Here is a 13526-nt window from a genome sequence, read left to right as displayed (position 1 = left end):
TGCTTTGCTTAGACCCTTAGGGGTCCTTTTACTAAGCCGTGGTAAAAAGTGGCCTGCGGTAGTGTAGGCATGTACTAGGCCATTTTTTACCACAACTAGGAAAGTGCTTTTTTAATGGACCGGGAAATAGACATGCGCTGAAATTAAAACTAGCACATGCCTATTTACAGCCTGAGCCCCTACTGCCACACATTAACCTAGTGGTAAGGGCTCACGCAGTACCCATCCGGTAAACATGCAGTGCACGCCAACTGCGGATTACCGCTGGGAACAACCCCCTCCTCCTCCCCACGGTAGAAAATAGAAAATTATTTTCAACCACAGGATTTGGTGTGCGCCAAACACAGAAATACTGCCGGGTACACAAGCTAACCCCGCAGTAGTGCCAATTTGGTGCGTACTACCCGCGCATTAGCCCTCCCACACCTTAGTAAAAGGGTCCCATAATTTGAGGAGGTCCATTGATGAGAAAAACATTCTTTTTTCCCTGCACATGATATTTCTTACGTACATATTTCAAGAAGTAATATAAATCTCAAAAGAAAGAAGACATCAAATATAAAATAGACACCTTGAACTTCCTACCACCTTTAATTAGCAGGTAGCTCAAAGGAGCACTACACTGACTTTTTTCACAGCTTCTCATTCAGCCAGTTCAGATACCTATCTGTCATTGTGTGTCCTATGGACAGATCAGTTGGAAATGCAACGAATGTCATAGCACCATGGAATGTATCATATTGATCGTGTGTGACTTCAACTCCTGCTTTCCGAAGTCTCTGTGCATATATGACACCATCATCTCTGAGGACATCGTACATACATGTAAGAATATATGTCTGAGGCAGTCTGGACAGCTTAGCATCATCCACCAGCAATGGCGCTGCTCTTGGGTCCAAAATCCCTGGATATTTCTTTGCAAACTCTGGCGTTCTGGATTGTAAGCTATGACTGTAAGTGTGGATTTTTTTCATCTTTTCTGGCAAAAGGGCAGGCCAGTATAAAAATGGGAATAAATGGCTTGATTCAGTAAGCTTAAGTGAATTGGAAGACATGGCATTAAACAAAGACTTGTCTGAAGTAAAGTATTCACTCCAGAACTTGACCATCAATGATTTAGATAGAATAGGCATGTGACCATTGTCTCGATAGGAAGGAGTGTCCAGATCAAGAGGTTGAAGTGCAGGGTATATCAATGCTTGTATCTTAGGTCTGATATCAACTTCAGCATCATCTTGTAGCTGCAAAAATCGAGAAGTTGATAAATAAAAAGTTAGGGGTTATAATTCATGGCAAGGACCCTAGAAAGAACAGAGGGTTCAATATTCAAAACAATTTAAATAGCCAGGAGAGCTCCTCTGATCTCCTCACTAACTCTTGCCTCCTCCAGTCCTCTCACTAACACCGTAAAACACCTTCAGTCTCCTCACTCACTCTTGCTTCCCATTGATTCTCTCATTCTTCTGTTGCTTCTATACCCTTACTTGCTTTCTCTCCCATGCCCCATCTGCTCACTCATGCTTCCCTCATCCCCATTTACTCACATATTCTTTCTCCTCATCCACTCACTCATTCTCCAGTTGCCTCTATTCCCTTACTCACTTGCTCTTCTTGCCCTTCCAGCCTCTCACTTGCACACACTCTTCTTCCTTCCCTATCCACTCACTTGCTCTTTGCCCCCATCCCCTTACTCCTCCATCCCTTCACACCCCCCCCCCATCCTACTTGTCTGCAACAGAGTCAATGGCACTGCTGTTCTTTAAGCAGCATCTCCTTCCCTTCTGCTTTTAGGCAGTAGAACGGGTAAGTGTGAATCGATTGGATTACTGTAACATTCTATTTCTTGGTATTAAGTGTCAATATCAGAAAAGATGGCAGATCATATAGAATATAGCTGCTAGACTACTACTACTACTACTTAACATTTCTAGAGCGCTACTAGGGTTACGCAGCGCTGTACAAATTAACAAATAAGGACAGTCCCTGCTCAGAAGAGCTTACAATCTAAAAGACGAAATGTCAAGTTGGGGTAGTTTAGATTTCCTGAGAAAAGGTGTAATGATTAGGTGCCGAAGGCGACATTGAAGAGGTGGGCTTTGAGCAATGATTTGAAGATGGGTAGGGAGGGGGCCCGGCGTATGGGCTCAGGGAGTTTGTTCCAAGCATGGGGTGAAGCGAGGCAGAAAGGGCGAAGCCTAGAGTTGGCGGTGGTGGAGAAGGGTACTGAAAGGAGGGATTTGTCAAGAGAGCGGAGGTTACGGGTGGGGACATAAGGGGAGATGAGAGTAGAGAGATAAGGAGGGGCTGCAGATCGAGTGCATTTGTAGGTGAGTAGGAAAAGCTTGAACTGTATGCGGTATCTGATCGGAAGCCAGTGAAGTGACTTGAGGAGAGGGGTGATATGAGTATATCGGTTGAGGCGGAAGATAAGACGTGCGGCCGAGTTCTTGATGGACTGAAGGGGGAATAGATGGCTAAGTGGGAGGCCGGTGAGGAGTAGGTTGCAGTAGTCGAGGCGAGAGGTAATGAGAGAGTGGATGAGAGTTCGAGTGGTGTGCTCGGAGAGGAGGGGGTGAATTTTGCTAATGTTATAGAGGAAGAAGCGACAGGTCTTGGCTATCTGCTGGATATGCGCAGAGAAGGAGAGGGAGGAGTCGAAAATGACACCAAGGTTGCGGGCAGATGAGACAGGGACGATGAGGGTGTTATCAATTGAGATAGAGAGTGAAGGGAGGGGAGAAGTGGGTTTGGGTGGGAACACAATAAGGTCCGTCTTGGCCATGTTTAGTTTCATGTGACGGTTGGACATCCAGGCAGCAATGTCGGATAGGCAGGCCAGTACTTTGGCCTGGGTTTCCGCAGTGATTTCTGGTGTGGAGAGATAAAGCTGGGTGTCGTCAGCATAAAGATGATAGTGGAAACCATGAGAAGAGATTAGGGAGCCTAAGGAAGAGGTGTAGATTGAAAAAAGAAGGGGCCCAAGGACAGAACCCTGGAGAACTCCAACAGAGAGCGGGATAGGGGAGGAGGATGAGCCATGAGAGTGCACTCTGAAGGTACGATGGGAGAGATAAGAGGAGAACCAGGAGAGGACAGAGCCCTGGAACCCCAAGGAGGACAGTGTGTCAAGAAGTAGGTTGTGATTGACAGAGTCAAAAGCGGCGGATAGGTCAAGGAGGATGAGGATTGAATAGTGACCTTTAGATTTGGCGAGGAACAGGTCATTGCAGACTTTAGATAGTGCTGTTTCTGTCGAGTGTAGGGGGCGAAAGCCGGATTGAAGCGGATCGAGGATGGCATGAGAGGAGAGGAAATCAATGCAGCGGCTGTGAATGGCGCGTTCAAGTATCTTGGAGAGGAAGGGTAGGAGGGAAATGGGGCGGTAGTTGGAGGGACAGGTAGGGTCAAGTGATGGTTTTTTGAGGAGTGGTGTGACCACGGCATGCTTGAAGGTGTCTGGGACAGTTGCAGTGGAGAGAGAGAGGTTGAGGATATGACAGATGGTAGGGGTGATAGTAGGAGTGACGGTGTTAAGTAAGTTGGTGGGGATGGGGTCTGAGGAACAGGTGGTGGATTTCGAGGAGGAGAGGAGATGGGCGGTTTCCTCTTCGGTGATAGCAGGAAAAGAGGAGAAGGAGGCCTGGGTAGGTTGGTTGAGAGAGTGGGTTATAGGAGGAGGAGAAGGTTTAGTGGTGAATTCAAGGTTGATCTTCTGGACCTTGTCACGGAAGTAGTCGGCCAGAGATTGCAGAGAGAGTGAGGGGGGAGTGGGCGCGGAGGGCACTTTGAGGAGGGAGTTGAGGGTGGCGAAGAGACGACGAGGGTTAGCGCTGAGGGAATTAGTCAATTGGGTGTAATAGTCCTGTTTAGCGAGGAATAGGGAGGATTGGAAGGAGGATAGCATGAATTTGAAATGAATAAATCATTATGGGCGCGAGATTTCCTCCAGCAGCGTTCAGCCGAACGGGCGCAGGAGCGAAGGTATCGGGTGCAAGGGGTCAGCCAGGGCTGGGGATTGGTACGCCTTGTGGGACGGGAGATGGACGGTGCAAGGGTGTCAAGAGCAGAGGAGAGAGTGGCATTGTAAATGGAGACAGCTTTGTCAACAGATTTGGAGGACAAGATGGAAGGGAGGAGGTCAGAGATACAAGAGGATAAGGTGGGGGGGTCAACAGCCTGGAGATACTGGAGATACTCACTTGGATTACCGTAACATTCTATTTCTTGGTATTAAGTGTCAATATCAGAAAAGATGGCAGATCATATAGAATATAGCTGCTACACTAATATACATATTGAATAGATATACTAATATTTCAACTCATCTTAACAAACTGCACTGACATCCCATAGCAGAAAGACTCAGGTTCAAAGCTGCCTGTTTAATTTTTCAAATCTTACAGGGTTAAACTGCTAAGACCACTTCGCTACCTTTGGTCCAGTCTAACAGACTGAAAGAACAACTGATGCTAGTGTCACTGTTTCAAAAGACAATTTGAAATCAGAAGATTTTCAGCTCTCTGTTCCCTGTACTTGGAGGTAAAATATGGAACTCTCTACCTATTGCCATCAGAATAGAAAACAGCTACCTTAGCTTCAGGAAGAGGCTAAAAACCTTTCTCTCCCCAAAGACTTCTTCATAACAATCCATTTACTTCTACCTCCTAGTATCATCCATTATCCTTTCCTATAACACTTTTGGTCTCATGCATTACACCAATGGTCTCTAATTGTTCTCATATTTCACAATAACATTATCGGCTTTTGTCTCACCTAGAATGTAAACCGCACTGAACCCTGGAATGAGGATATTAATGGTATACAAGAATTGCTTTGATCTGATTTGAAAAAAAGCTGCTCCCAAGGCTAACACTCGAGGTTTCAGGCTCAAAAAGGCCTTACGCCAAAGTTGAGTAGCCCTGGAACCCCCCTTAATTCTATAAACTTGCGTGTTAAATTTCTGACTAATACACAAATTTGTGTGCCCAGGTTATACAATAAAGTCAGTTGTGTGCCCTAACTTAATTCAATAATTGACTGTTAATTGAAGTTAATAATCAATTATTAGCTATAATTGGACTTAATTGGCACTAATAAGCACCAAGTTGCTCAGTGAATTCCGAGTGCACAACCTCAAGAGGGTATGGACCTGAGGGGGGGCAGTTATTAAATATTACCATTTACATGCCTTTGCTGCCTACAGTTAAGAACAAACATTTATGCCAGCCATTGAGCTGGTGTAAATGCTCATCCTTAAAATTAGGTGCGTAAAGGCAGACTTACACTAGTATTCTATCACAGAAGTTGTACATACAACTGTCATAATAGAATTTGCGCTTGTCCTAATAAAATGTACCTGCTCAGTGGGAGTACAATTTAAGTCTCAGAAACTCATCCGGCTGTTAAATTTGAATTGGATTTTAAGTGAATTTGCCCAGTCATAGAAAATATTCATTGGGAAGATCCTGAATTTGCTGATTTGCAGAAATCCCCATCAGAATTCAGTGAATCTGCTTTGATTTCCCCCAATCTGCTGGAAAAGAAAATGGCTGAATTCTCTAAGTGGAATTCTGTGGAAGCCAAACCAGCTTGAAATTATTAGCTTGTTTCAAGCTCCAACCCCAAAATAATCACATTTCTGTAACTATCAATAAAAGGACCAGAACTGACAATAAGATAAAAATAGTTTTATCATGTAACCTCTCAAACAAAGCAGTTACAATAATATAGCATTCATTTGTTATTGCATTGTACAACAGCACTTAATATGAATAACAATCATGTTTTCAGTATGAAAGATCAGCAGCTTGTAAATTTAACCAGTTGCAGGCACTGTTAAACCTACGGAGGCTGTTTGAAGACTTGTTAAAAGTTGGTTGAGTAAGCCGTAGAGTTGAGTTTTAGCTTTGCTGTTAACATTTATTTTGCCATGTGCAAGACTATTTGTTCCAGTTTGTACAGAGTGTAAGTTGTGGAATTAATATTGGGCCAATTTAAGGCCATCATCCTTTTTATTAGGAAGCAATGGTTTGAACTAGGATATTTTATAGTTTTTAGTCCCTCTCTTTGTCTGCTTGTTGGATTGTATTATATTTGTATTGATTATGATTTGTTATGTTCTTTGACTATAAAAATCAATAAAGACAATGACATTTTTTTAGAAATGGAAAAATCTCAAGTGCTTTGCTTAGACCCTTAGGGGTCCTTTTACTAAGCCGTGGTAAAAAGTGGCCTGCGGTAGTGTAGGCATGTACTAGGCCATTTTTTACCACAACTAGGAAAGTGCTTTTTTAATGGACCGGGAAATAGACATGCGCTGAAATTAAAACTAGCACATGCCTATTTACAGCCTGAGCCCCTACTGCCACACATTAACCTAGTGGTAAGGGCTCACGCAGTACCCATCCGGTAAACATGCAGTGCACGCCAACTGCGGATTACCGCTGGGAACAACCCCCTCCTCCTCCCCACGGTAGAAAATAGAAAATTATTTTCAACCACAGGATTTGGTGTGCGCCAAACACAGAAATACTGCCGGGTACACAAGCTAACCCCGCAGTAGTGCCAATTTGGTGCGTACTACCCGCGCATTAGCCCTCCCACACCTTAGTAAAAGGGTCCCATAATTTGAGGAGGTCCATTGATGAGAAAAACATTCTTTTTTCCCTGCACATGATATTTCTTACGTACATATTTCAAGAAGTAATATAAATCTCAAAAGAAAGAAGACATCAAATATAAAATAGACACCTTGAACTTCCTACCACCTTTAATTAGCAGGTAGCTCAAAGGAGCACTACACTGACTTTTTTCACAGCTTCTCATTCAGCCAATTCAGATACCTATCTGTCATTGTGTGTCCTATGGACAGATCAGTTGGAAATGCAACAAATGTCATAGCACCATGGAATGTATCATATTGATCGTGTGTGACTTCAACTCCTGCTTTCCGAAGTCTCTGTGCATATATGACACCATCATCTCTGAGGACATCGTACATACATGTAAGAATATATGTCTGAGGCAGTCTGGACAGCTTAGCATCATCCACCAGCAATGGCGCTGCTCTTGGGTCCAAAATCCCTGGATATTTCTTTGCAAACTCTGGCGTTCTGGATTGTAAGCTATGACTGTAAGTGTGGATTTTTTTCATCTTTTCTGGCAAAAGGGCAGGCCAGTATAAAAATGGGAATAAATGGCTTGATTCAGTAAGCTTAAGTGAATTGGAAGACATGGCATTAAACAAAGACTTGTCTGAAGTAAAGTATTCACTCCAGAACTTGACCATCAATGATTTAGATAGAATAGGCATGTGACCATTGTCTCGATAGGAAGGAGTGTCCAGATCAAGAGGTTGAAGTGCAGGGTATATCAATGCTTGTATCTTAGGTCTGATATCAACTTCAGCATCATCTTGTAGCTGCAAAAATCGAGAAGTTGATAAATAAAAAGTTAGGGGTTATAATTCATGGCAAGGACCCTAGAAAGAACAGAGGGTTCAATATTCAAAACAATTTAAATAGCCAGGAGAGCTCCTCTGATCTCCTCACTAACTCTTGCCTCCTCCAGTCCTCTCACTAACACCGTAAAACACCTTCAGTCTCCTCACTCACTCTTGCTTCCCATTGATTCTCTCATTCTTCTGTTGCTTCTATACCCTTACTTGCTTTCTCTCCCATGCCCCATCTGCTCACTCATGCTTCCCTCATCCCCATTTACTCACATATTCTTTCTCCTCATCCACTCACTCATTCTCCAGTTGCCTCTATTCCCTTACTCACTTGCTCTTCTTGCCCTTCCAGCCTCTCACTTGCACACACTCTTCTTCCTTCCCTATCCACTCACTTGCTCTTTGCCCCCATCCCCTTACTCCTCCATCCCTTCACACCCCCCCCCCCATCCTACTTGTCTGCAACAGAGTCAATGGCACTGCTGTTCTTTAAGCAGCATCTCCTTCCCTTCTGCTTTTAGGCAGTAGAACGGGTAAGTGTGAATCGATTGTTTACTCTTTCAAAAAGTAAAAAGACTAAGGGACACTCCATGAAGTTACATGGTTACACTTTTAAAACAAGTAGAGGAATTATTTTTTCACTCAATAAATAGTTAACTCATTGTGGCCACAGCAGTTAACATAACTGGGTTTTAAAAAGGTTTGGACCGAGGCATAGCCAGACACCCAATTCTGGGTGGGCCTGGGCCCAAGATGGGTGGGCAGAAGAACCCCACCCCATCCCATAGGTGATTTGGTCTCTCCTCTCCATAAACTGCTATTAAGGTAAACATGGGGAAAGCCACTACTTATCCCTGGGATTGGTAGCATAGAATCTTGCTACTTTTGGGGATTCTGCCAGGTGTGTGTGACCTGGATTGGCCACTGTTGGAAGCAGGATACTGGGCTAGATGGAAGTCTGACCCAGTATGGCTGTTCTTATGTTTATATGTAAGTGTTGCACTTTGAAGCGAGCAGTTTAAAGCATGATGGTCCAGATCCAGAAGCAGATAGGGATGGATGCAGCTTAAAGCAGAGTACAGCCAGGATCACAACAGGCAAGAGAGACACAGGGCAGTCACTGCTGCCCCTGTTCTGGCACTCCATCTGCCTTAGTGATTCTTTGGGAAACAGGGCATTTTAAAGGATGGACTTGATTTTGTGGCCCTTCCCATAACTTTGGAGTTGCAAGAGGCTTGGGGTGCAGGTTATTATCTGAGTATGAAGCAAAAAATAAACCTCTGTGCTAACATGAACTCATAATGTAAATTACTAACTCTCCTCACTCTACCACATATGTAGGAATATAATAGGTGAGGGCAGATAAGAACCAATTGGCCCAACCAATCTCCCTATATTGTTCTTTACCACAGCAGCTCTAAGAACATTCCTGGAGTACCCCCACCCACCAGCCATTCTGGTTTTCAGAATAACCATAATGAATATGCATAAGAGATTCTCATGCACTGCCTCCACTGCTTTTATAACTTATAATCTTACTTACAATATTTATTTAATTAATTCATGCCCTGCATTGCCTAGCCTATAGAAGGGCACAAGGCAGGATAAAATATGAACATATAAAATCTATAATAATCATAACAGTTATCATCAACCACACAAAATCTAACAAACATTAATGAGGTCGATATACAAAGCAATTAACTAGGTAACAATGCAATTAGAGGACTCCTGCTCAGCTTAGAGAGAACAGTGGTCCTGCCTTTGCCCGGTTAGCTACCAGGGCACCAGCACTGAATATCACCAGAGCTTACGTAACTTCTGGGTAGCTGCCTGATTAGCCTACTTCTCTCGCCTCCTGAGTCCCCCTCCACCCACAATAGCTTACATCCCTCCCCAACATCACCAAGAGCAGATCCCTTCTAGGATTTCCCCCTCAAGAGCAACCCCCCTCCTGAAAAGATTTATCCTCATGCACCCACCTGTAGGCCCCTCTGGTCTAGCTTAAAGTTCCTAGTAGTCTTGGGGGTGGGGGGGGGGGAGCAGGCCAGGCAGAAACCCAGTCATTCCTGTCCACACCAGCTTCAGACGTAAAATAGCAGCTGCAACCTCTAGAATCAGTATAAGGGGTGTCATTATCAACATCGGCTATGGATAAGATGGGTTATTTTACTACAACTTGTGTATAAATCAAATACTGAGTGCAATTAAAGAAGAAAGTAAAGATTCTAAAACTGATGCTCTGATCCACCTGGAGACAAAAGACCTGGCCATAAACATCACCTTTGTTGCACAAAGAGATTTCCAGAATTTTGGGGAAGAGCAAAATGCCTTTGGCAAGTACTATAGCTTTTTCAGAAGTCTATGGAAAGCAAGAGGAAGGGCTACATTATACAGAGAACTTCAATAAGTGACTCAGAACCTGGTGTCAGGAAGGTTTTAGATATGTTTGAGGCTAAGGCAACACTTGGAAAAGCAAAAGGCTGTACTGTAATGGTGGGCTACAACATTTGGTAGCAGAAAGGAGGATCCTAAGTGAGAAATTCATACAATATCCCTATCCCTGATTATATCAATCTAACCTAATACTAACACCTCCTCCTACCTCCTCTACCCCCTCTCCCTTATAATTATACCTATCCACACATCTCCAGTACTCGGCTAATCTTAGCCTGTTTTTCTCTGCATTATACTTTGCAATTCTACTACTATGTAAACCACATTGAACCTGCTATGAGTGGGAAAGTGCGGGGTACAAATGTAACAAATAGATAGATAGATAGATAGATAGATAGATAGATAGATAGATAGATAGATAGATAGATAGATAGATAGAGAGATATTGTTAGATTTTAAAGAAGAGAATGAGGTGGAACATGGAAGCAGGTATGTTCAAGATGTCACCCACAGCAAAAGCATGACAGCAGAGGGGGAAATAATAATTTAAACCATCTTACCAGCTCATTTTTCAGCAACAAAATAGAAGAAAAGACTAGGCAAAATCTCTACAGAAGATGAGAAAGCCAATGAAATATAACTGGAAAGCAATAAGCACGAACACTTGCAATCTAAGCAACACCATTCTGGATCTGCAAGCCCTAATGTTAGAGGCAGGCTTACATATTATTGCTACTTAGATTGTAAGCTCTTTGAGCAGGGACTGTCTTTCTTCTATGTTTGTGCAGCGCTGCGTACGCCTTGTAGCGCTATAGAAATGTTAAATAGTAGTAGTAGTACTATAGAGACATGAGTTCCAGGAATGGGACTGTACTGTGCTATAATCTCTTCAAGAGGGATAGAGAACGTGGTAACATAGTACATAGTAGATGACAGCAGAAAAAGACCTGCACGGTCCATCCAGTCTGCCCAACAAGATAAACTCAGATGTGCTACTTTTTGTGTGTACCCTACATTGATTTGTACCTGTCCCCACCTCCCAACCACCAGCCCCGCCTCCCACCACCGGCTCTGGCACAGACCATATAAGTCTGCCCAGCACTATCCCCGCCTCCCAACCACCAGCCCCGCCTCCCACCACCGGCTCTGGCACAGACCGTATAAGTTTGCCCAGCACTATCCCCACCTCCCAACCACCAGTCCCGCCTCCCACCACCGGCTCTGGCACAGACCGTATAAGTCTGCCCATCACTATCCCCGCGTCCCACCACCGGTTCTGCCACCCAATCTCAGCTAAGGTCTTGAGGATCCATTCTTTCTGAACAGGATTCCTTTATGTTTATCCCACGCATGTTTGAATTCCGTTACTGTTTTCATTTCCACCACCTCCCGCGGGATGGCATTCCAAGCATCCACTACTCTCTCCGTGAAAAAATACTTCCTGACATTTTTCTTGAGTCTGCCCCCCTTCAATCTCATTTCATGTCCTCTCGTTCTACCACCTTCGCACCTCGGGAAAAAGTTCGCTTGTGGATTAATACCTTTCAAATATTTGAACATCTGTATCATATCACCCCTGTTTCTCCTTTCCTCCAGAGTATACATGTTTAGGTCCGCATACGTCTTGTAACGCAAATCCCATACCATTCTCGTAGCTTTTCTTTGCACCACTTCAATTCTTTTTACATCCTTAGCAAGATACAGCCTCCAAAACTGAACACAATACTCCAGGTGGGGCGTCACAAACGACTTATACAGGGGCATCAACATCCCCTTTATTCTGCGGGTCACACCTCTCTCTATACAGCCTAACAACCTTCTAGCTACGGCCACCGCCTTGTCACACTTAAAAAGTGGAGAAGTAGCTCTGCAGGTGAAAAACAAGCCCCAGGAGATGTAAAATAGCCTGTATGTTGAAGGGGGAGACTTAGAGTAGAAGCTGCCCTAAGAAACAAGTGTTTGCAGAAAGCCAGGAAAAGCTGGCAGATCTGGTGATACCTGAAGCAGGCATTCATGCCGAAACACGGATCTGTGTCGGGTCACCTTTGTTTGCATAGGAGCCAGTTCTGTGGGTGCTATGGGTGCTTGAGCACCCCAGTATTGAAAGAATTCCTTGTACATGACCAGGGAGGGGTTATTGTCATTTGGCTTAGCACCCCCAATAATTCTGAAAAGTTGGTTCCTATGTTTGTTTGAATGAATTACTCTCTGGTGGATCATGACATCTGTCAGACTGATATTGGTTGCCATAGTGGGATTGTTCTCCCTTATGAAGGTTGAATAAATTATCATTGGTTGACCTCTAGTGCCCCTTCTTCCTTGCTGCAGAAACCCATGGGCCACCTCTACTTTAACTTTGTTGGTATATTATAATAAGTTATGTAAACCCTGATATTAATTTTAATTTATTTTTGGCTCTTTTTTGTTAATCTGTGTTTTGTTGTGCTATTTTGTGATGACCTTGTTCTTCCTTTTTCTGTTTGGTTTTGGTACATGGACAAGGGCCAGGACTGAATATCCAAGTCTAATTCAGCTTCTGCCAGGTAGCATTTTAAAAACACTGCCTAATACGGGCTGAATATCAACCAGTTTGTCTTCATATTTAAGAAAGAAATTGCTCTATAAGTGTAAAATGTAATGCAATATATAATATCATATTAGCAGGGCTACCTCCATTGTTTGCAAATCTCTCTCACGCAATGATTTACAACAATAATTTGTAGATTTGCTAACCTGCAAAGAGCTGATTCAATTGATATGGGCAGTGATTTGTATCAATGGACACAAATCTTAAGAAGATTTAATAAAATGTTGGGGGCACTGCTCTTCATCTTTCTGATGAAAAGTTACTGAATTATGTATAACTAAGTGGGGGAGGGACGAATATAATATCAAGCTACATTCTACTTCACTCAGGTCATTCCTGAATTGGAAAAATATGTCAATTCAAACTTTATGGCACCAAACGTATATTATGGTGCCTCAAGTGAAGTTTCAAAACTTTGAAAGGCTTCAACTAACCACATTAGAACCCTGAATGACCATATCCATATCCAGGGAGACAAGCTGAGCCATTTTTAGTCTATTGCAAGCAGGGAGATGTAGTCCTGCCTTTCATGGAGAATTCAAGAGGAAAAATCAGAACATCTCCTTCCATGTAATGAGGTAAAACCAGAACTGGCACAGCTTGCTTTCTCAGATGTGGAATTATATGGTCACACTAACTATAAGGAAAGTGACTAATATTTCAAATACATGCTTGTTCCGCCTAACTGTTCCCTCTAAGCTGAGCAGGAGTCCTCCAACTGCACTGCTGCCAGTAGGGGGTGGTGTTTCAATATTGTGTTTTCAATTGCTAGAGACAGGAAGGTTCCCTAAAATCCTGCAGAGCTTCAGTGTTGCCAGGTGGGCGCTTTGTTCTCCGCGACCCGCCGCGGGAAAGTTTTGCCCGCAGCGGGTTGCGGTTTTTTGGGCTTCTTTTTTGTCTTTTGGGCGGTTTTTTTGGCGGTTTTTTCATCCATGGGGGCGGGGTTAGTGACATTTTGGGCGGGGTTAGTGATGTTCTGGGCGGGGCCGATGCCGGGGGAGGTGGGGCCGATGCCGGGTAGGCGGGCTTGAAGACGGCGGGGGCGGGGTTGATGATGACGGGGGCGGGGGCGATGACACGGGGGTGGGGGTG

The 13526-nt window shown here is 43.8% G+C and overlaps 1 protein-coding gene and 1 pseudogene across 1 annotated transcript in view; both read right to left on the bottom strand.

Annotated features, from left to right (window-relative positions):
• Positions 1–242: 242 nt before the first annotated feature.
• LOC115478362 lies at positions 243–1265 on the bottom strand (annotated as a pseudogene).
• A 5156-nt stretch (positions 1266–6421) lies between these two features.
• Positions 6422–13526, bottom strand: part of LOC115478977 (arylacetamide deacetylase-like) — a 28972-nt gene continuing 21867 nt past the window's right edge. The window contains exon 5 of the mRNA XM_030216670.1: positions 6422–7420. Coding sequence (XP_030072530.1) covers positions 6812–7420 — 609 coding nt within the window. The 3' untranslated portion in view covers positions 6422–6811. The remainder of the gene's footprint in view (positions 7421–13526) is intronic.

The sequence above is a fragment of the Microcaecilia unicolor genome, chromosome 10 (genome assembly GCF_901765095.1).
Source record: "Microcaecilia unicolor chromosome 10, aMicUni1.1, whole genome shotgun sequence".
NCBI classification, from domain to species: Eukaryota; Metazoa; Chordata; class Amphibia; order Gymnophiona; family Siphonopidae; genus Microcaecilia; species Microcaecilia unicolor.
The sequence above is the reverse complement of the archived record's forward strand: the minus strand, read 5'-3'. Positions and strand labels throughout refer to the sequence as shown.